The sequence below is a fragment of the Rutilus rutilus genome (genome assembly GCF_951802725.1).
Source record: "Rutilus rutilus genome assembly, chromosome: 21".
Lineage (NCBI taxonomy): Eukaryota > Metazoa > Chordata > Actinopteri > Cypriniformes > Leuciscidae > Rutilus > Rutilus rutilus.
Window position 1 is genome coordinate 19,260,567 of NC_140226.1, and position 23,234 is coordinate 19,283,800.

At 37.1% G+C, this 23,234-nt stretch overlaps 1 protein-coding gene and 1 long non-coding RNA gene across 2 annotated transcripts; both read right to left on the minus strand.

Moving 5' to 3' along the window:
- Positions 1 to 14,728: 14,728 nt before the first annotated feature.
- htr7a (5-hydroxytryptamine (serotonin) receptor 7a) lies at positions 14,729 to 18,088 on the minus strand (the record flags this gene model as incomplete). Its single annotated transcript, XM_084393849.1, has 2 exons — positions 14,729 to 16,818; positions 17,484 to 18,088. 2 exons carry the CDS (start codon positions 18,086 to 18,088, stop codon positions 15,987 to 15,989), a joined length of 1,437 nt encoding a protein of 478 aa, XP_084249975.1. The 3' UTR covers positions 14,729 to 15,986.
- A 3,256-nt stretch (positions 18,089 to 21,344) lies between these two features.
- Positions 21,345 to 22,858, minus strand: LOC311280906. The gene is made up of 2 exons (XR_014625750.1): positions 22,745 to 22,858; positions 21,345 to 22,142 (listed from the first exon to the last, which is right to left on the minus strand). It is a non-coding gene; the product is annotated as an uncharacterized lncRNA (long non-coding RNA).
- Positions 22,859 to 23,234: the final 376 nt, after the last annotated feature.

Sequence of the window (23,234 nt, forward strand, 5' to 3'; positions counted from 1 at the left end):
GCATAGAAACAATTTAAAAGCTCAACGAGTTTTTAGAACTTCTTAACTTGGCCTTTTGTCTTGTTAAACTTGTTTCCACCACGGAATAAAAAAGGTAGCCTAATAAATACCTACTTTATATCTCACAATTCAGTTTTTTTCCCCTTGAAATTCCGATTTTATATCTCACAATTATGAGAAAACGTCAGAATTGCGGGTAAAAAAAAAAGTAGCTAATTGCGACTTTTTAATTGCACAATTTCTGCTATGGCAACGTCGCTGTCTATGTGCTCGCAACATTGTAACAACGCGACAGGGCGTTAGTTGTTAGACGTGACACAGGGCTGTAGCAACGTTGTTGCGCCTGCCTGCGTCTGCCAATTAATTTATTAATAATAATAATATTAAATTGAATAAAGATCACAGGGGACACTAGCCTGGCTAACGTCAGACCACTTTCTCTTTAAGACGTGGTCTGGGAACTACATGTTCATTTTCTCGTATTTGAGGCGTGGTTTACGAATGCCCAGAGCCGTTTATTGGGCGCTACAAATGTCTATCAAATGCGCCTGTATGTAGCTCATAGCCAATCGTTTCAATTATACCAGATGACGTATGTAGAGTGACAGATATTCAACGAAGAAGACGACGATGGGTCAGAGATTTATGTGTACACCAGAGTCCTGCACGGGTCCGGTTTTGTAAATCCGCACCCGCCCGTACCCGCAGTGCTTAAAACAGCACCCGACCAGTTTTCCGACAGGAGCACTAATTAAAATCTTCACCCGACCCACTTAAAATAGAACCGACACCCGACCCGCACCCGAAATAAAATCAGTTTAGACAATCACATTATAGACACACTTACAAAAATGTTTATTGCCAGGTCATACAGAAGTTATTACACGACAATTAACACAAGGACAACCTCAGACGAAGCTGTCAAAAGGCCGGTACATGAAGAACATGGCTAACGTTACCACAAAACTGAGTAGCCTAATAACAGACGCGGCTACAACACTATATCTGCCACGCAATTTCGTCTAGCCTACATCTGACAATTCTGGGTTCAAACACGCCCTGCACACCACACATACTTAAAGGGATAGTTCACTTTGAAATTAAATTTTGGTATGTTTTAGCTTACCTGAAGGGCATCCAAGATGTAGGTGTCTTTTTTTCCTCAGTAGTTTCAATTTTGATATTTTAGGTCAAACCGTTCTTGTCTGTCAGTCATAATGCAGGTCTGCGGTCACTGTCTCAAAGAGCATGCACAAGTCCAAATTAAAACAATTCCCCATCGTCCAAATGAAACAATTCCCCATCGTAAGTACACTTTGATGGCCTAAGACACGAAACGAGCGGTGTGTGTGAGAAAACGAACCGTATTTATATAGTTTTTGCCTCTTGAACAAAGCCGCGTCCAACTGATCTGACGGCGCGGGCGGGTATAGATATATACACTGATGTCGCCTTGGCTAATGAACTGCAATAGCGAAGGCGACATCTAGTGTTTCTATATCTATATCCGCCCGCGTGCGGGTATAGAAACACTAGCACTAGATGTCGCCTTCGCTATTGCAGTTCATTAGCCAAGGCGACATCAGTGTATATATCTATACCCGCCCGCGCCGTCAGATCAGTTGGACGCGGCTTTGTTCAAGAGGCAAAAACTATATAAATACGGTTCGTTTTCTCACACAAACCGCTCGTTTCGTGTCTTAGGCCATCAAAGTGTACTTACGATGGGGAATTGTTTCATTTGGACGATGGGGAATTGTTTTAATTTGGACTTGTGCATGCTGTTTTGAGACAGTGACCGCAGACCTGCATTATATGACTGACAGACAAGAACGGTTTGACCTAAAATATCAAAATTGAAACTACTGAGGAAAAAAAGACACCTACATCTTGGATGCCCTTCAGGTAAGCTAAAACATACCAAAATTTAATTTCAAAGTGAACTATCCCTTTAACAGTGTTAAATATGAAAAATACTGTTCGATAGAACTGCTTTGTTACCACAGTTTCTGCGTGCTTCCTCAGGGATGAAGTTCCACATTTGCGGCTATCCAACACGAAAATGTTTGCAGCAAAGCCTTTAACAATATTTTCTTCAGATAACTCCAAATTTCTCTCACACACTGGACTTGATTTTTGATGACGTATTGGCGACAACTTTACAATCTCCACTAGCTATTCTTTTCTTCAACTCCTCAGCATCCATCTCGAAGACTGCAAGCAGATCGCGCGCGCGCAGTTATGATGAATTTTTAAAAGTGAAAGTAGCCTAGGTAACGTTATAGATCCTGGGAGGGCGTGGTAAATAATAAACTGATGTGGATTTTTAATTATTTTATCAACTTGAAATACAGGCATATTTTTGTAGATGTGTTCCTAAAAATATGCATATATTTTTACTGTCATGTTGGAGCCATAGATATAAACAAACTGCTTCGGTGTGTCGCATAGATGTCGTCATCGTCTTGCTGCTCCCTCCCCGTTCTGTGATTGGTTCCCTAGCTGAGGGGAAAATCTGGTCCATGGTATCCAGACTGCCTAGCAGCGTGAATAAAATCGTGCTGTGCTCAAGGCAGCATGGGGAAACCCAGGCTAAGGGGACACATGTATCACAAAAAAAAAAAAAAAAAAAAGGATAAGGAACTTGAGTAAAGGCTACATTTTCAAACAAGATACAGTAAGAGAAAACATTTAAAAACATTAATTTCTGGAAGCAATTATATTCAGGCTGTATGCTATGGAAGCCCTCAACCGCATGGTGAAGAAAAAAACCTTATCTTTTTATTTCGAGATATTAAGTCGTTATTTCAACATAATATCTCGTTATTCCGACATATATTATTTCGACATAATATCTCGTTATTTCGACATGTTATTTCGACATAATATCTCGTTATTTCAACATAAGGGGACATTCTAATGCATTAAGCCACATTAAGCGTTCTTATAATGGTTTAAAATGAAAGGCTAGGTAAGTGGAACTCTATTTTAGCCTATGAAAGCATAGCCTAATTGAGTATTTTTCAGCTATAGGCACAGCTGGTCACAGCAGCTACTGAAGTGCTTAAGTTGCTTTTATTTGTTTTCCACACATAAGAAACACACATTTGTGGTGGTGTTTTTTTGTTTTGTTTTGTTTTTAAAGCATTTAGCACCTGCTGTTAAACAATTTTCACACCTCCAGAACCCTACAGTTGCAAGTGATTCTGGACTATTTACTGGGCTATTTAATTGGGTCTAATGACCGCTGATCATTGTAGGCTTACATGCTGGTCCTTTTATCACATCACACCAGCAGCCTACCAAATGAATCTATTTTAGAATTGCGTAATGTTCCTAATTGCAATGGCGTTAATAGCCTTTCTTTCCGGTTGAAATAACTTTTTCTAATACAAATTTCCAAACTCTAAATGTATGGATCAGCCAGGGTCATCACTGTGCAAACTAAGATAACCCAGACAGGCAACAAACTCTGTGTCACCTTTCATTTTCCCCCTCACTTCATTCTGATGTTGTTCGATAAGTCTCCCTCCTCCACCTTTTTCTTCTTTCTTTTCTTATGTCTTCCCTGCCGTGACTTGTACAGTTCACTAGTTATGGTAAATGAATCTGCTACCTCTATTTTAAAATCTGTTCAGACCAGAGCAAAATGCTGGAGAACCGTCCTCGTTGAATGTTGCTCATACGATCAGTTTTGTGTCAGTTAAATTAAAGATACTTTTACTGTTAAAATTTACACTACTGTTTAAAATTTTGTAGCCTGTGAGAAATGTTATAGCAAGAAATCTCTTATGCTCACCACGGCTGCATTTATTTGATTAAAAACGCAGTAATAACAGTAACATTGTGAAATATCAATATCAACTTTTTTTCTATATGAATATTTCTAAATGTAATTTACTCCTGTGATGGCGAAGCTGAATTTTCAGCAGTCTTCACTGTCACATGATCCTTCAGAAATCATAATATGCTGATTTGCTGCTCAGATAACATTTCTTATTATCAGTGCTGAAAACTGTTCTGTTGCTTAATATTTTTGTGGAAAGTGGAAACTGTAATACATTTTATTCGGGATTCCTTATTGAATAAAAAGTTCAAAAGCACTGATAAATGTCTTTGCATCCTTCACGCTTAAAAACAGGTTCTTTATTGATATTGATGGTTCCATGAACATCTACAGAAGAACCTTTCCATTGCACAAAAGCTTCTTCATTGTGGAGCTTCTTCATTTATTACTTAGAAAAAAATGGTTCTTGAACTGTTCACTGAAAGGTTCTTTGGGGAACCAAAAATGGTTCATCGCCGTGAAAACCCCATTTTGGATTTTTTTTTATTTTATGATTTTTATGTGCTTTAGTTGAAACTTTCACGTGAAAGTAGAAACTTCAAATCAAACAAGCTGTGTATGGTCAGAGAAGGACAAAACAATACCTTCAAACTTATTTTACCATCTCTGCTACAAATGTTTTTTTTTTATTAAAGTCTAACTTTGTTCTTTCTGGAAAAAAAAATAAAGTAGGCTACAAAAGAATAATTCAGCTTTTTTTTTTTTTTCGGGGTGGTACTTGGCCATTTGGCCATGTTTTGCTTTTGTTCTTTGACCACAAAGAAATAATTAACGTTTACAACGATTTAAAAGCCAGTTAAACTAAATGGCAGTCAGACAAAAAAAACACAGATTTCCGTCTGGCCACTTAAAACGAGACTCTAATGGTGTGATCTTATTGCTTTTGTTTGACTGTAAAAATCCAGTGTTACTCATTATTGCAAGGGAATAAAGCCTTCTAAATGAGAATTACTGTTGCACATATCCAGTAGTGTTAAACCCAGATAAAACTGTCACAAATTGAATTTATAATAAAATAAAATAAAATAGCAAAAAGGGAAAAACCAACCTGTTGGATATGACTTGTATTGCTTTAAAGGGATAGTTCACCCAAAAATAAAAATGTATTTCATAATTTACTAGTTGTTCCAAACGTGTATGAGTTTCTTTCTTCTGTTGAACACAACAGTTGACGGTAGGCAGTACACTCTTAAAAAAAAGGGTTCCTCGAGGTTCTATATAGAACCCTGGGGTTCAGTACTTGGCCAATAGAACCTTTTACCAAAAAAATGGTTCTATGTAGAACCCTTGTATAGCAAAGAACCTTTTTTTATTAAAATGGTTCTATAATTCATGTTTTATGACTGAAGTGTAAACTAAAGATTACACAACACATTCACAAAGCTTTTTGAGTCAAGACCCATGAGAATGACTGCTGTAGTCAAAAACAAGAGTAAACAAATATTAATATGAGCTGTACATTAGCATGAAACTTATATTTCCTAATATATTATAGTTTAACTTTTTGACAAATCATTTTGTGAAGAAAAAAATAAACTAACCAGGAGTTTTCTTTATTTTGTATACCATATTGTGATGGTTTTAATCTATCGAAGGGAACATTAAAAACAAATAATCGTAAAAATGCTCCCTGGTGGCGTACATGCGTTGCGTTCTGGATTGTTTATATTTTCTTATTTAATAATAACTCGTTTAATAATAAAGAACCCTTAAATGGTTCTATTTAGAACCATCTAACTTGGATTCAAAGAACCATTTGGGGTTCTTTTTATGGAACCCTTTTAAATGGTTCTATATAGAACCATTTTGGAGTTCCATATATGAAGCGGGTGATAGAACCATTTCTGGTTCTAAATAGAACCATTTCTTTTAAGAGTGTAGCCACTGACTTCCATATAATGTTTTTTCCTATAAGGGGTGCTGTCAACTGTGTGGTTATAAAAAAAAATTTTATTATCTTATTTTGTGTTCAACAGAAGAAAGAAACTCATACAGGTTTGGAACAACATGAGGGTGAGTAAATGATGACAATTTTCATTTTTGGGTGAACTATCCCTTTAAGCAGTGTCATAATATAAAAACGTTTCATAGAAATTTGTAAAGTAACTGTTTAACCTTAATACTGGGATTGTCAGCATGGTTTCTTCCGAAAATGTGGCCAAAGGTGAATGGTCTGTGACATTTGATAGAAAAATGCCTGGAGCAGCAGTGGTGCAGGATATCAGTAATGGCTGTCTGCTCAGATCTGACCGTCTGCAATAAAGGTCACCACCCTTATTACCACTGGTCCTTTGACCTTTAAGTTAACATGACGCCACTTTCGTTTTTACAACTAAATAAAGTTGTCTTTTTTATTATTCAGATGTTCTGTTGTCATTTTGCGGTTAATGTTGAGCATTTTGTCTGATTGCTGTGTTCACATGCTTGTTTGCCATGCTCTGCAGAGCGTGAATAAGACACACAGCAGGCTCAAAAGCACTATTTCTGTCTTATATTGCCCCTTTTAAGGTCATTCAATAAAAGCTATGAAATTACTTTTTTAAAGTGTCTTACCAGATTTGAGTGTCCAAATTGGGCTGGTCTTGTATGGTGTAAAGATTTCTAGGTCAAAAGGGTCTCAAACTATCAGCCCCTCAGGGAATTCCCTTAATTCATCCTGGCTGCAAATCAATTTTCACTTTTTGGTATCCTGTAGTTCTCTTAAGGACTTTAATTGTGTGTGTGGGTGGTCCTGGTACGTTATGGGAATTATTTTGTTGGTGAGACAACTTGTAAATAACACTAAATTATGTTTTTTGAAAATGTAAAAATGCAGAAAGTTTTCTGTGATGGTTAGGGTTAGATGATAGAATATACATTTTGTATAAAAAATAAATATGTCTATGGAATGGAAAAACGTGTGTGTGTGTGTGTGTGTGTGTGTGTGTGTGTGTGTGTGTGTGTGTGTGTGTGTGTGTGTGTGTGTGTGTGTTCTCCATCAATTCTCCTAAATGATTTATGTTCCTTACGAACACAACACTTGAGATGGATTATTGAAAGTAATAATAACTCACAGTTTAATAAATGAGTCATATGTTGATTCTTCCAGTGAAAGATTTGCTGGAGGTTTTTTTCTTGCTAAATACAGGCGCATTGCAGTCATATATTTGTGATTCTGATAATATATATATATATATATATATATATATATATATACATTGTGAAATATCAGAAAATAAATTAAAAGCGACACATTTAATCTACTTTAAAAAATAATTTATTCCTGTGTTGGCAAAGCAGAATTTTCAGCATCATTACTGCAGTCTACAGTGTCACATGATCCTTCAGAAATCACTTGAATATGCTGATTTGGTGCTAAATAATCATTTATTATCATTATCATTTATCACTGTTGGAAACTGTTGTGCTGATGCTTAGAGGGTTCGTTCACCCAAAAATGAAAATTCTGTCAGTAATTACTCACCCTCATGTTGTTCCAACCCCGTAAGATCTTCGTTCATCTTCGGAACACAAATTAAGATATTTTTGATTAAATCTGAGAGCTCGATCGCTCCTCCATAGGCTTCTAAGACACTATAACTTGCTGGCCCAGAAAATGTATTAAAGACATCGTTAATATAGTCCAAGTGACTACAGTGGCTCAATCTTAAGTTTATAAAGCGACGAGAATACTTTTTGTGCGCAAAAAAACAACAAAAATAACGACTTTATTCCACTATTCATTTCCTTCTCTCTGGGCCTCGAGTCTTTTCACGTAGTGTAACTGCGCAGCGCGTCTGTGTTGCACGTCACACGTAGGCTCACTATTGGCCGACGCTGGTCATGTGTGTGATGCGTGTGACGTACAACACAGAAGAGCTGCGCTGTTTTACTACGTGAAAAAACTCGAGGCCCAGAGAGAAGGAAATGAATACTGACAATCCTACTGACATACTACAGCAAAAGATCTAAAATACTGCAAAAACACACACCCAAACTTCAAAAATACCTAATATATCCTGCAAAATGAAGCACTGCAACCAAAACTACATATATCATTATCAAAATCAAACTTTTGCACGAAATGGTGCACACTTCATTCGTATTACCACTGTTGGGCATAATGAAAAGCACTCTCATCTTTAGTATGCTTTGCCATAATACTAAAATAGTTCAAATTATAGAAAATTCTTCAGATTGTTCACATGCACAGAAATATTTGCAGATATACACACATGCTGTTGAAACATTTCTTTTTTTTTATTTTCCACCAAATAAGTCACAAATAAGATATATTTACATTGGACCGAACAAAAATATGCTCACAAAAAAAAACAGTAAACTGAAAAAGATTGAAGTCTTACCAATTACCCATTGAGGTGTTTGGCCAGGTGGCACATGCATTGGCCAATTAGCTCATGTAGTGTCATTTTGAATGGCAGTGTTTTGAAATGGCAAACATGTGACTTTATGTCAGATTGCTGTGTCTTATGCAGAGAACCGTGTTCATTTTAAATTGCAAAATGTGTGTGAAGCAGAAAATGTGTTTAGACTTTTGGTGGACTTGAGAAGAGGTTTTGCTCTCTGTGTGTCAGTTGAAATAATTGTGCTGTGCATGTCATTTTAGTGTGTTAGCAATTGGAAAAAAATGTATAAACCTGCCTGCTTAGGCCTGACTTCAAGATGTTGATATATATACTTTTTAAATGACCTTATAATAATATCTTGGACTTTATAGGTTGTTTTTAGGTTGTTGTTTTTTTTTTTCAAACATTTGTCAAAGATTTTTGGGGGGATTAGACCAAATTAAAGTAATCATAATGTCATATACAGAATTTTTCTGAGACATGTATCTCTCTTTTCAGGCACTTATCTTTTGTGGTTGTGACCTTATTTCTTTATTTTTTATCAAATAAGACAAAGTTTTTGTGAAATTGGTTTTGCAATTTAATAATTTAATGGCAAAAAGGAACATTTAATGTAATAGTTGTTGCGCTTTCTGCCATTTCGTCTATTTTAACAGGACAGCTTTTGTGTGTATTTTTCTGTTTCTCTGTCTTCTGTCGCATGCAGGCACAGAATTTGGTGTTTTGATTTATGTTGTGTGTGTGTGTGTGTGTGTGTGTGTGTGTGTGTGTGTGTGTGTGTGTGTGTGTGTGTGTGTGTGTGTGTGTGTGTGTGTGTGTGTGTGTAAATCATTTTGAGAATCATGCAACAAACCAACTGGAAAGTTGTACTGCTGGCTAAGGTCTGACAATTTTAAAGAGGGTTCCCGGAGAGCTGTTAGTGTATCTGTATCTCATATACTGTTTCTCTAATGTAATTTATAAAAGATGTTATGCGTACAATCATATCTGCAACATTTAGCCAGGAAAGATGTAACATGTCTGTCAGAAAAGTTAGAAAAAGGGCGTCAGATATATTCCCAGTGGAATATATAACATCAATGCATCAATTATGCATGGGAACCTCTAAGAACATATGGGTGTGTGTTTATATGTCTGATTTGATCTTTATGTGGCATATTTCAGAGTATTGGTCAGCAATTTTAGACTGCATTCCCTAAATGATATATGATCTTTCAGAAGAGTCTTCCTGTGTTGTAAAAATAACCCAACCATTATCTGATATAAGCATTAGATATAAATACACTTTTTATAGCCTCCTCCTGTTTCTATTTGTTCTCCCCCCTCTCTTCCACCTGGATATCCCACACACTGTTATTGCCTGATGTCGACAATCTCTTCAACGTACCAGATATGAAGGAAGATGATACTATATAATAAGACTCACAGTCTATGTGCTAAACAGTATTGTCATTAGTATTTGCTAAGGCAAGCAACAATGTAATTATGGATTTTGAAAAAAAAACAAGCATTAAAGTAAACTTAAACTTTGGGTGGACAGTGTTTGTGCTGTGGACATGATTTCATATTGGACCTCAAAACCTCCTAATTTTACATTGGACCTCAAAACGTCCCATATGAAATTAGACTGGAAAAAATCTGATAGATGTCAACTGAAGCAGAGACTATTGAGCCATGTCTTGGGACAAGAATATCTTGGAGGTGAGCTCTAATATCATGGTGGTGGTGAGTTTTGCATGTGCTCGCCATAAGAAAATGTACAACAAATGTATAAAAAAATAAAGGATTTACTTTGAAACAATTTTCCCTCAGAAATTGTTAGTAAATTTCATAAATAATTACAAAGAAACAGCAAGTAACACATTGAATAACCCACTAAACCGTCCCTGAATGTTTTACAGCTTTCCCATTCTACACACATTCGATATGGTCATATGTTTCTGATATGTGTCAAGGAGCAAATGAGAGTGTGTGTGTGTGTGTGTGTGTATGTGTTTTTCCTGTGACCATGCTGTGAGATTATGAGATGGCTGTGGGAAGTACAGCCCTCTGTAATCAACCTCACAGAGGGGAACTGACCATAGAGGCTTAATTACTCCAGAGATTGAGATGCCTTTTTACAGTGTCCTTTGAGTGTCCATTTCATGTGTATCTGGGCAGGTGTCGGGATGCAGTGGGCAGCCTCAAATTTCCAAATAGGCACTTCAAGACTAATGTTCTCTAGAAAATAGGATAATAAACAGTTTGGTAAATGCAATTTGTACAGGGATCTCAAACCAACGCTATCTCACGACCAATTCGTACGAGTGGGTAAAATGTGACTGAGTCCTGTCTCTTTCATGAAGAATTACAATCAGTCAGTTTAAAAAGTAAATACAAAACCTGTCCTAAATGAATTTTGTTGAATATTGACAAATTTACCCACAAATAATGCTTTTTTCACTCATAAGGTGCATAAGCTTAGATCAATGAGGCCTATGATCAATCAGTTCCAGAAAGAAATACAAAACCTGTCCTAATTGAAAAAAAAAAAAAGTTGACAAAAAAATGTAATCCAATATTTGGTGATAATAGAATAATGAGAGATTTATAAGCATTTTTTGTAGGCCGGTCATTTTTAACCTAGAACACCACAAGTGTTGAGTGTAACAAAAATTAGAAAAATAAAAATAAATTAAAAAGAAAAAGAAAATCCTCTCTGAGTCAAAATGACGCAAAACAAAACCTGAGGGTTGAATATTCATACACTTTGTACAGTATTTTTTTTATTCCAGCATGTATAAGGGGGGAATTTAAATGGTAATCTAAGGTGCCGTCCACTTTTTTCGGTTCTGAAAGTATTTTTCCAGATAACTTTTCTCTTAAAAAAAAAAAAAAAGGCTCAGTTAAAGTGTTATATAGCATTGAACCAAACCATCCAGCTACGAGGTGAATTACCTACTTTTATTTGAAGCAAAGAGTATTTGAAAATCGAAAATACCATATTAGGTGTATTATTAGATGTTATTTTGTAGGTTTTAGAGAAAAGGGCCAGATGGAAGAAGCTGTCCTCTACAACCAAGGAGGATATTGTTGAAATGGCTAAATATGGTCAAGCGGTTTTGGATATTGCTAATGTACAGGATGTGAATGGTCACAAAGTCTTTATTTCAAAGCTAAGTGAGACCACTACCATGCAGAATGTAAAGTGCTGTGGCTGGTCAAGGAACACAAGTGAGCATTTTGATCGGAGAATGAAAATCACCTGAATGTGGGAAGACTTTAAAACAGCATCTTAAGACCTGGATGAGACTTCCAACCTCCAATTTCATCTTGAACTGGCGAATAGAGACTGGATTGAGAGGTTGTGTACCAGTAAAGAAACCATTTATTAGATTTATCTACTGCAAAGTGTTTACCTTGCATTTGCCCAAAAAAGAAAAACAAGGACTGGAGTGTGGAAGATGGGAGCCATGTTCTGCAATCTGAAAAGTCAAAATTTAATAACCTAGCATTGGATGGTGTCAGGTATGTTCGTAGGAGACGACTGGATTGTTTTGATACCAAATGCATGCGTGGCTCCATTAAGCACAGCAGGGGAAACATGTCTACAGCAGGTGTTGTAAGGACCTACAAAGTTGCTGGCACTTTGAAAATGGGCCAATATTTGGGAATCCCGCTGAACACAATGTAGTGAGTATGGAGGATCTGTTTGGACATCAAACCGCACAAGTGTTCATGCTCAGCATCTAGAAGTCTTAAAGTGGCCTCCTCAGTCTCCTGACCTTAAAGCCATTGAAAGCCTGCAGGACATTATAAACCTGAATTGTGAAAAGACATGCAGGTCTTCCACTGAAGCTCAACTTTGGGAAGAACTTAAGGAGGGTTGGAAAGAAGTTAAGCTATACACATGTGCAAAGTTTAGCGGGTCAATGCCCAAAATAATGGTCTGCTGTTATCAAGGAGAACCAACAAAATATTAATAACTGATTACATTTTAGTCAATGAATGCCTTATTTCCTGTGAGCTTTTGGTTTTTCTATGCTTTTTGTGTAATACAGTAAAACCCATATTTAATAATATGCTGGAATTTGCCTTTCTTGACAAATAATTTTTATACCTTAACTGAGTTTAGTGGATACTTCTTCCCAATACAACATACTCCTCATATTTTGATTGTTTATTAGGACCTGAAGTGTCCCCTCCAGACATCCCTTTTGTCACACATCACACATCTTGATTATAACTTTGCTTCAAGTATTTTGTCCAGTTTTATTTAAAAATTAAGAATGATGGGAACTAGGACTTGTTGTACACTTCTCTACATTATACTGCCTTTTGGTTCTTATTCCAGAGGAACATAACCTGATGGAAGCCAAATGTATAGACAGTCACTCAAATATCATTATGATCTATTTTAGACATAATTACATTAACCTTTATAATAATTACCTGCATTGGCAATTTAGCAAGTCATTAGGTTATCACATAATCAGTGTGGCGGAAAAAAGCCCTGTAGTTACACACTGAACAGCTTTCCACTCTGATGAAAAAAAGAAAAAGAGTGACAGACAAAAGCAATGAGACAGATCTGAGTGGATTTGTGAGTAAAAGTCATCCTCACAGGGCACCGATGAGTAACAGGCAACATTTTAGATAAGCAGCAACAAGTCCTTTTAGCAAACAGCCCAATCAGAACACACAATCATGATTTTTGTTTTCTGATTGTTAAATCATGTTTTATATAATGCAAATTTTGTGCTCATGATCAGTGTCTGTAATTACTGTTGTAGTGAAAAAAGGCAGCTTGAATATTTATTTCTATTTTTAAAGCATAGCCAAACACAAGTATGAGCTAATCAGTCTTAAGTGTGCGCAGAATGCTCCATTTTTCTGATTCTCTGTGCTCTCATCTCTCTCGCTTTCTTTCAGCAGGAAGCCGGAGCGATTTCTGTGACCACCTTATGAGGCACTTCATATGTAAATGGCATGCAGACTGATGAAGAATGCAGATGTATCTATTTTTCTAATCACATAAAGAGCAGTTCAACGATCCACTGACTGCTTCTATACAGCAAGACGAGAGGGAAAAAAAGCAAGAGGAAATTGTATTATTATGATTATTATTTATTTTGCTCAGAGCGCTCTAAAAAGTTGACAAAGTGTGAATGCCAAGGACGCAAATGAGCTTCACAGAAAATATGAGCAGAATTTTAGCAGGACAATTTAGCTGGGCCTAATGTGATTTTCAGAATTAATCTCCAGGTTCCAAATGTAATTAATTTATGCAAAGAAAATCTATAATTAATTAGTGTTCATAAGGAGAAATGGACTCAGGCGAGTCAATAATCGGAAATAAATCACATCACTGATCATTTGTCACAATGAATGGAGAGAACACCTTAACGCTGATGGAAAAAAAGGAAATAAAGATGTAGGAAAATTAGGAAAGTAATAAAAACACAGAAGTGTGTCACAGGTGATTATAGTCCATATGGGCTATAATCACACTCTTATATGACTGAAAGGATTTTCTCAGTGGGTGAATTATTATGACCTATAATTTTATAGTCCTCCAGTCCATCTACCACTGCGGCATCAGCCTTTATGTTATTTTATTTCTTCAGCTCAGCAGGCAGAAATTATTTCTTTGTGTCAGCAGGAGCTCATACAATACTCATGCACCAGAGTATATTCATGTTGAGTGAAACACTGGTGAAATCAGGACCATCATCATCATCGGCAGTCCAGCCTCTCTGTGAATGAATCTTTCACCAGCGGCAGGTAGCTGTCACAGGTAGACACGACGGACCCTTGAAATAGAATTCCCAGCAGGGCCTCAATGACCGGACAACTAATTAGATTTGAGTCATAACAAGTGCTTTAGTGATTCTAAGTGAATACCTCCCCCGCACTTCGCTTCTCTTTCTTTCTTTCTTTCTTTCTTTCTTTCTTTCTTTCTCCCGCCATCCTTCACTCACCCTAGGTGTATTCAATATTCAAGGTGCAGTCATAGAAATGGCATGCTAATGGGAGAAAAAAAATTATTAGTGGGGTAACTAGGCAGCAGTTCAAATATACACTGTAAAAAATTTGCTGTAGTTATGCAGCTGTTTGCCAGTAACTTACTGTAGATTTAAATTTATGTTATTTACTGGCAACAGTTTGTTCAAAGTTAAATGAACATTAAACATTAACAAGTCTTTGTCTTTACAGAATAAAACTATAAAATAACAATCTAATGCAAAGCATTCTGGGAACCAGAAATCTTCCTTCAGATTTTGGTTCCCAGAATGCTTTTGCATGAGGCTGTTATTTTAGTTTTATTCTGTAAAGATAAAGACTTGTTAATGTTTAATGTTCATTTAATTTTGAACAAATTGTTGCCAGTAAATAACATCAATTTAAATCTACAGTAAGTTACTGGCAAGTAGCTGCCAGTAATACTGTAATTTCTACAGATTTTTCTTACAGTGTAGATCTGTCAATGTTCTGAAGTGGATTCGAAGTGTAAACAAAAGTACTTCACAAAAATCCCACTTTTCTCATCATTTATTCCAACTCGTATGGGAAAATATGCACAAGAAGTGACATTAAAACATGTATACAACAATAAAGACACACTGAGATAGGTATCTTTACATTTTGGTGCTTTTTTTTATATTTACACAAGCAGACTTTAGCACCATACAAAAGTCATTACAAATTTGATGAAATTATTTTTATGCACAGGTAATTCTGAGGGATTCAAAAGAGTGAATCTGATCACAACGAGATGAATTTTTCCGTGACAAGTATACTAAATAAATACTCGTGACATAAAAGCTAATTGCGTAAGATCCACGCAGAACCGAACTATAAATAGCTGCCAACAAAAAAGAAAAAGAGCCGAGTCAATCTCATCAGAATCCCTTTAATTACTGATTGGTGATCAGATTACCTCCTGTTGCTTCTGGCTTAACCACAGCTGCAGGAAGAAGCTTAGCCGACATTAGACCTGTGTTTTTTAACGCACTTTCCATCAATGCATAAAATCAGTGGTTTTATCAGTGGTAGTGAGCATGTGCAGACTGAAAGTAGAAATGGTAAATTGTGTTTAGCATAAAGTAGCAAGAATCAGACACAGATGAATCACACTTAGTGAGCTAACAGGTGCTGACAGTTGACAAACCAGTTTCTCACAGCTCGTTGAGCTCGATTAACGTTTTTACAGCAGAAACGGAGCTGGGCGCTTTTCTATTTTTAAGAACGGATCAATCTGAACAGATTTCTCCCTACAGTTCTATTGATCTGTATATCTCGATTCCCTCAAATCCCTTGAGGGACAAGATTTCACAATCTCTGCGGTTATCAGGATACTGATGCAATATTACACGTGTCCTGTATATGAATTAAAGAAATTAATTGAATTCATATATATTCTGTCAAGGTAATATAACACAAAGAATGCCGTTTTAAATGTTTTTAAAATGGGAAAAACTTTTGAGAAAAGGGTTTGTCCATTTCTTGTTTTGTGGTTTGAAACAGAACCTGTAGGCTACTCTATTTGATCCATCCGCTATATGTATTTTCTCTGCTGTTCTACTAAAGAAAAGCCAGTGATAGTGTGTTCCTGTGTCAGCAAAGATGAGAAAATGCAACTGCATTGACCATAATGCACTTCTTTCTGAAGTGGCCACTGTTTTGACTGTGTAGTCAGTACACCATGACACCTTCCAAACATGACACGTCCTAAATGCCATCATGACCATTTAGGCTTGCGAGTTCCAAATGTTAACCTCTGAACTCTTTGTATGTTATGTGCACTGTTCGGGTCACCCAGAGACAACCACCTCCGGTCTTTCCACTAGTCGTAGGGCCTCATGCATGCCGGCGGCTGACAGTCTGCGGTTAATATTGCGGTAACGGCAGCTGAGCAGGCTTCGGTAGGTGGTGCGCAGGTCGCGGTTGAAGAAAGCATAGATGAAGGGGTTGATGAGTGAGTTGGCGTAGCCCAGCCACAACAGAGTTCTCTCCACCCACAGCGGGACACAGCTACACTCCGTGCCACAGATGAAGGGCCTGGCCGTGGACAGGAGAAAGAACGGGAGCCAGCAGACGGTGAACGCTCCTACCACCACCCCGAGCGTGGCTGCCGCCTTCTGTTCCCGCTTGAATATGGAAATGCTCCTGCGGTCCGAGCTCCTCCCGCCCACTCCTCGCAGGATTCGAGGCAGACACGCACACTCTTCCACTTCCCTCTGAAGCTTGATCGCAACAGTTACGCAATCCACACCCATGGGACCTACCGTCCCATCGGCCCCTTCCACTTCCACCTCATCCTCCTCTTCCTCCTCCTGTCCTGCACGAGGGAAGCCAGTGATGGTGTGTTTGGCAGCGCTGAGCTTGGCGGCACGGTAGATGCGGTTATACATGACCAGCATGACAGTCATGGGGATGTAAAACGCAACAGCTGTTGAGTAAATAGTGTAGCCAAAGTCCTGGCTGATCAGACACACGCGGTCATCGTTCACGTTCTGCGCCCAGCCAAAGAGCGGTGGCAAAGTGATTGACGCAGAGAGCAGCCACACTGAAAGCACCATTTTGGCCATACACCATCCGTTCTGCCTCACCGGGTATGTAAGGGGTCTGGTGATGCCCAGGTACCTGTGATAGAGGGAAAATATAGATGGAAACATTTTTTGACATCAATTTAAACTAAATAAAAAATAAGAAGTGTTGCCTTGGCAACTATAGCTGAAATAAAATACGATTAGGTTTTCTATATTTTATTTTATTTCAATACATATTTTATGTTCTTTTGTTATAGATTTAGTTAACTTAAAAATAAAAATACAAAACTGTAAAATGATGGTTAATTGTTAGTTAATAATACCTAATGGATTCACTAATGCTAACAAGCTGACCGTTATTGTAAAGTGTTGCCAAATCATTTATCATGTAGCCTATGTAGGTTATGTGCCTAGCCATCCCTAGGTCCAGATTGAAACACCGTGGTGATCGAGCTTTTTCTATTGCTGGTCCAACACTCTGGAACAAGCTCCCTGTGGCCATCCGAACAGCACCATCTCTTTTTGTTTTTAAATCTATGCTTAGATCCTATTTTCTTGAACAGATCCTGTTAGTCTAAAATATGTTATGTGGTTGTATTTTATCCCTTTGTAAAAAAAAAATTATGATGTACAGCACTTTGGTCAACCCATGGTTGTTTTTAAATGTGCTTTATAAATAAAGAAAAGAAAGAAAGAAAGTATCAATAAACTGATCATCATTATGGTGAACATAATCAGTCCACTGTTAAGAAAACTCACCGGTCGATGCTGATAACGCAAAGGGTCATGATGGACGCGGTGCAGCACATCACATCCATGGCTATGAACACGTTACAGAAGAACTTGCCAAAAATCCATCGGCCACCGATCAGGTCCGTGATGCTGACGAACGGCATCACCGCGAGCGCAACGGAGAGGTCCGCGAGCGCGAGGGACACGATCAGATAGTTGGAGGGCTGCCGTAGCTTTTTCACAAAACACACGGAGATGACCACGAGCAGGTTCCCGCAGATGGTTATGAGTGTGAGCATAGTCAGCACCCCACCGATCAGCACCTTCTCGACCTCTCCGTAGCTGAGGATCTGCTCCGCGCAGCGCGTGCCGTTTGCCACCTCCATCATCTCCAGTAGGATCGGCGAGCTGGAGGGCTTCATATCCAAGGAACCGGAGCCCGTAGACAATGACATTTCTCCAGACTCGTCTGCAATTTTGAATAGTCGAGGGACGAGGATCTCGGAGATCATTATACCGTTAGATGTTTCAACACGTGCACCTGTCTCTCTCGTGCGCTCCTCCATGAAGGGCTTCATAGTTTGTCCGTGGCTTTGCGCGACACTAGTTCTGTTGGTATCGCCCAGCACCATGCCGTGCTCCTTTTATTCATGAACTTTTCAGAGAACCCGATGATGGCACGAGATCACAGCTGCGCGCGCAAAGACTGATGCGCATCCGATTAGCGTTCAATCACTGACGCGCGGCTAATTGCTCTATTTTTAGAGGAGATCATTGGTGAAGGATTCGTCATTTTCGCACACCATATTCCGACAAAAACTGAGAGAAGTTTGTCATGTTTTTATGCAAGTGATCTAGCAAGCTGGTGTCAGTCTTTTATCCTTCACAACAACAAATAAGAATTTGGAAGATAATAGGTCTAACTTATTTAAATACACGATGGCAGTTTATAATCGTGATAAATTGCTGTAATTGATATAGCTACTATATTACAGTAACATAATATATCAACATTTTGTGTCTGATGTAAAATCAACAATATATCCCTAAACTGTGTAATTAGTGTTAGGCCTACAGCCTGTACAGTTTTAGTAAAATAAAAACATTTACAATTTTGTCAGTAAAAATTGTGGTAATCAAATAAATATTTTGCCATCATCACCATCCAGCACACCTTTATTTCATTTTTAACGTTTTAATTAAAAATGGTATGCTAACAACTGTAAACCCTAACGCTCAAAATAATTAATTGGTTTGAGTAGGACAAACTTAAATTAAACTAATTAGTTTAGTCGAATGAACTTTTATGAGTATTTAGCACTTTCTTTTTCTTTCAAGTTCACAGAACTGATATATTTTAAGTAAACTGAACTGTTTCATTGTTTTGAGTTTTGTTAAATTATTTATTTTAATTTAGACGAATTTAAGTTTAACTGAAACGGCTGGGATGTCTATTTCCCAGCATGCTTTGCCGATGGCACTCGAAAGTGAGAGTAAATGCTAAAATTAAGTGTAATATAATGGGGTTTTTTTGTGTAAGATTAATGTTAAGTGTGAGATTTAGTAGTGATTAATGTTTTGTTATGCTAATTTAGAAGAATTTCTGTTAATGTTGGCTTTAGGATAGTTACCATCATGGTGACAAGTGGTGCATGAGCTTGATTTGAGAGCAAATAACCCCTTTATATTGTTGAGGTCATAGCAAGTGCTTTTGTATAACATACTATTGTTAATATTATAGCAAATTAGTATGTTAGCAGATTAGCTTTTAAAGCTAATTAAGTTTATATTAATAAAAGTGTTCACACTGAGACTACATGAAAGTTAATTGTATGAATTAATGAACTCATACATTTTAATTGTTCTCAACTTGAAATGTTGAAGTACAAAATAAAAATCTGCTAGTTCTGCTTACTTAAACTTTGAATTTCAGAACTTAAAAAATTTAAGGCATAAGTAACTTGTTCGGGGTTACAATGTACTTCATAGATTTAAGTTATATTAACTGAATGGAATTAGTACTATTAACTTTATTTACCCAAGTTATCTTAACAATAAGTTAATGAGTTACTTGGACACAAATCAAATATTTTTTATGCTTAAATTGTTTGAGTTAAAAAACTTAAATGATTTAAGGCAATCGGTTTCCTCAAACGGTTTGAGTTTAACTAACTCATCAGGTTTTACAGTGTAGGACACTCTAAATCATAAAAACAATGTGTTATTATTCGCTCTGAAGGTCTCTAATATTAATTAGGTCTCTAATATATTAATATCAGGAATATCTGTGGGTCTAATATAACTATTCTGCAAAGTGTGCTACAACCCCAAGAAAATCACTTTTTATTGAAATAATAATAATAAAATAACATTATTCCACGGACATTATTCCAGACGGAATATCATTAGCCTACTCTTCTGTTCAATCCTGAAGTTTTATTTAGAAACAAGCTGCACTGTCGCCTCCTAGTGGCAAAATAAATATATACATACATATATCTATATACAAACGGCAAAAGCGCTACCCAAACACATAATCACACAAACACATAATCACAAGATTACAGCTGCGCGCATGAGACACATTTGAACAATGTTTTTTCTCTCTCTCTCTCTTTTCTTTTTAAGACACATGTGTGCTCCTGAGAGCAACTGAAATCATAAATTGACCAAAATGACATTGGGACCAGCTGCTTAAAAGTAACTGCAAAATGTAAAAGAATGGTAGCCTAGTAAAGTTAATTCTAAGAAATGTTTTAGCATATTTTCCTCACAGATGCCACTTTTTGAGTCTAATGAATGACATTCGTGCGTTTTAAGAGTCCCTTATTGTCTTAATGCTTTTTAGGGCTGTTCAATGACTACCCAGCTAACAAAAAGACGTCCCTAGAACGTCCCTGAACGTCCTCTGCGAACGTCCTCTGGACGTCTTCGTGTAGGGTTCTTTAAACGTTAGCAGGACGTCGCGGGGGACGTTCGCAGGACGTCGCGGGGGACGTTCGCAGGACGTTTGCAGGACCGTCGTGCGACGTCTCGAGGGACCTTCGTGGGACGTTTGGAAAACATTCGGGGACCTTTACAGAACGTTCATTAGAAGTCCTTTTAACATCCTTTTTTAATTTAATTTTACTTCTGGCTAACCAAAGAAAACAGACACGTTGTAAGGAACAAAGTATTTATATGAACGTAAAGGTGTTGTGCTCTTTCCGTGTGTGTGTGTCTTCAAACGCGCTGGCAGCTGTGTGTGTGTGTGTGTGTGTGTCTCGGTCGGTCAGCTGTGGGGTTAGTCCGTTGGCAATTCTTCCCCCTGGCATCTAAAACAACAAAATTAACACATTCAGTAGTGTTATGATTTTATATGTCTATATATGAATATGTGAAATATAACGTCGTCTCATTTCAGCAACATTTAGCAGCTAACGTTAGTTTTGTAGTGTTAGCATAACGGTTCCCAGCAAACATTTGGACGTTTAATGACCGTTGAAAAGACGTCCGTCCGAGACGTCCCGTCATGGTTGAAAAATAGTTCCAAAATGGAAGTTGAACCGACGTCATTTCTGGCCGTGAATTCCACGTCTTTTCTGGCCGTGAATTCCACGTCTCTTCTGCGCGTCCCTGGACGTCTAAATGCGTCGTCATATGTGTTTAAATGTGTTGCTGCATAATTTAAGTGTATATATAAGCCTGCATATAAAATAATCACACACCTATTGTGTAACATCGTGAAAGACAATCAAGTCTTGAGGTTTAGCCTACACATCTTGACAAAGGTTCTAAAACGGTCCAAAATTGGTCCAGTCAGACCTGAACGTCAATGAAACGTTTTAATCACGTGTACATCAAAAACAATAACACATTATTTGTGGACATAAGCAAAAAAGAAGCATGTTCTGATTAAGCACAACATTTTATTGATATTGAACAGCCAAAATTTCTCTTTATTTTTTTCAATGTTTAACATTTTGTGAGCTTAGAATTTTAAGGTTCTATCTCCACTTTTGGTTGAAATTGAGTTTTTGACAATCTGATCCATTAGGTGTTTATTAATGCCTGTGTGGTGTTATTTTTGTAAAAAAAAAAAAAATTGTTAGTAGTTATTAATAAAATAAAAGGTTCCATCTCACAAAACATAAACCGAGTTTAAAAACTTTGATGCTCAATAAACTACAATAAACGGAGATAGAACCTTATAATTCTAAGCTCTCGATTTGTTAACCAAACTAAAATACCAATTGCAAAATACTGAATTATTATATAAAGATAGTTCACCCAAAAATGAAAATTATGTAATTTACTCACCAAATTCCAAACCTGTATGAGTTTCTTTCTTCTGCTGAACACAAAAGAAGATATTTTGAAGAATGTTTGTAACCAAGCAAATAGAGCATCCACTGACTACCATTGTTGGAGAAAAAATGATTATTAATGGGAAGCGACATCTGCTTGGTTACAAACATTCTTCTAAACATCTTTGTGTTTAGCATAGAAAGGTATACAGGTTTGAAACATGAGGTTGAGTAAATGATGACAATTTCATTTTGGGGTGAACTATCCCTTAAACACATTGTTTGGCTCATTTTTTGTATCCACCACCCCCAGCTCTTCCTGGAGCGTGTTTCAGGTGTTCTGCCATTGCTGCATCAATTTCAGTGTCTGTAGCATGTGGGCTCCACCTCTTCACAGCATCTAAGGGAAGAGAATATATTTCTTTTTAAAATAAATGAAAATTAAAAATTTGAGGTAAATGACATGCACTTATTTTCAAAATATTTGTATGGTCTTCAGCTAAATTCAAAACAGCATTTGTCCCCTGCCTCTTCAATACCACTGTGGTGCCCTTGAGAAAGACCCTTAACTAGGTGTGTAACAGTGAGAAAGTGAACAGGACATTTCTGATGAAGACAGGTGGGCTGTGATGTCCCCTGAATAGACATGTTTAGCAATTCTAAAATTACAAAAATTTTAAAGCAGTTACTGAAAACATACATGTTCAAATCCAGCTAAACATTTCATTCTACTTCAGATAATTTACTTTCTGAAAGAAACTCTCAAAAGGCTACATTAATAATTTACAGTAATAACTTTGACTGTATCATTAAACATACTTTATACTATGGTATACCGTTGTATAAGTTCAAAACAACTTTTAGCCTACTAGCTAATTTTAGCCAAACTCAGTTAACGTTAGCCAATTTCAGTTGACAATGTGGGCATCATTTCTTTCGGTTCATTCATGTCAAACAAGTAAAACTCTAGCACGTGAATCTAATAATACAAAATGTACGTACCCAACAGTAGATTTTTAATAATATGGGCCTCAATTCCTCCTCTCTTCGTGGTTGTTCAAACTTCAGTGTTCCGGAGTGAGTCTATGGGGAAAACGCGTTAACATCTCGTGAGATAATCTAACCTATCGCGGGATTAGGTAATGTCGGGAGATCTTTTGTTACATCTTGGCAGCACAGTTTTGGCAATTACATCCAACTCAGACATAAATGGTGACCAGATATATTTCTGTTTTACATGCATACATTCCATAAAAAAAAAAAAAAAAACACACAACGTATCAGGTAGGCTACAGGTTGAAATAATGACTAAAATGCAGAGGCTTTGCATTCACTTAACCACACTGGGAACTGTGTGATTATAATTTATTTAAACAAGATAAAGTAAATATATTTACTTTGTATACAATTCGTGTATTTCATAAAGATAATTCCTGGGGGTTTTTTTTCTGTCTTGCTTGACTAGATGTGTAAAGGACGTCAGTGGACGTGT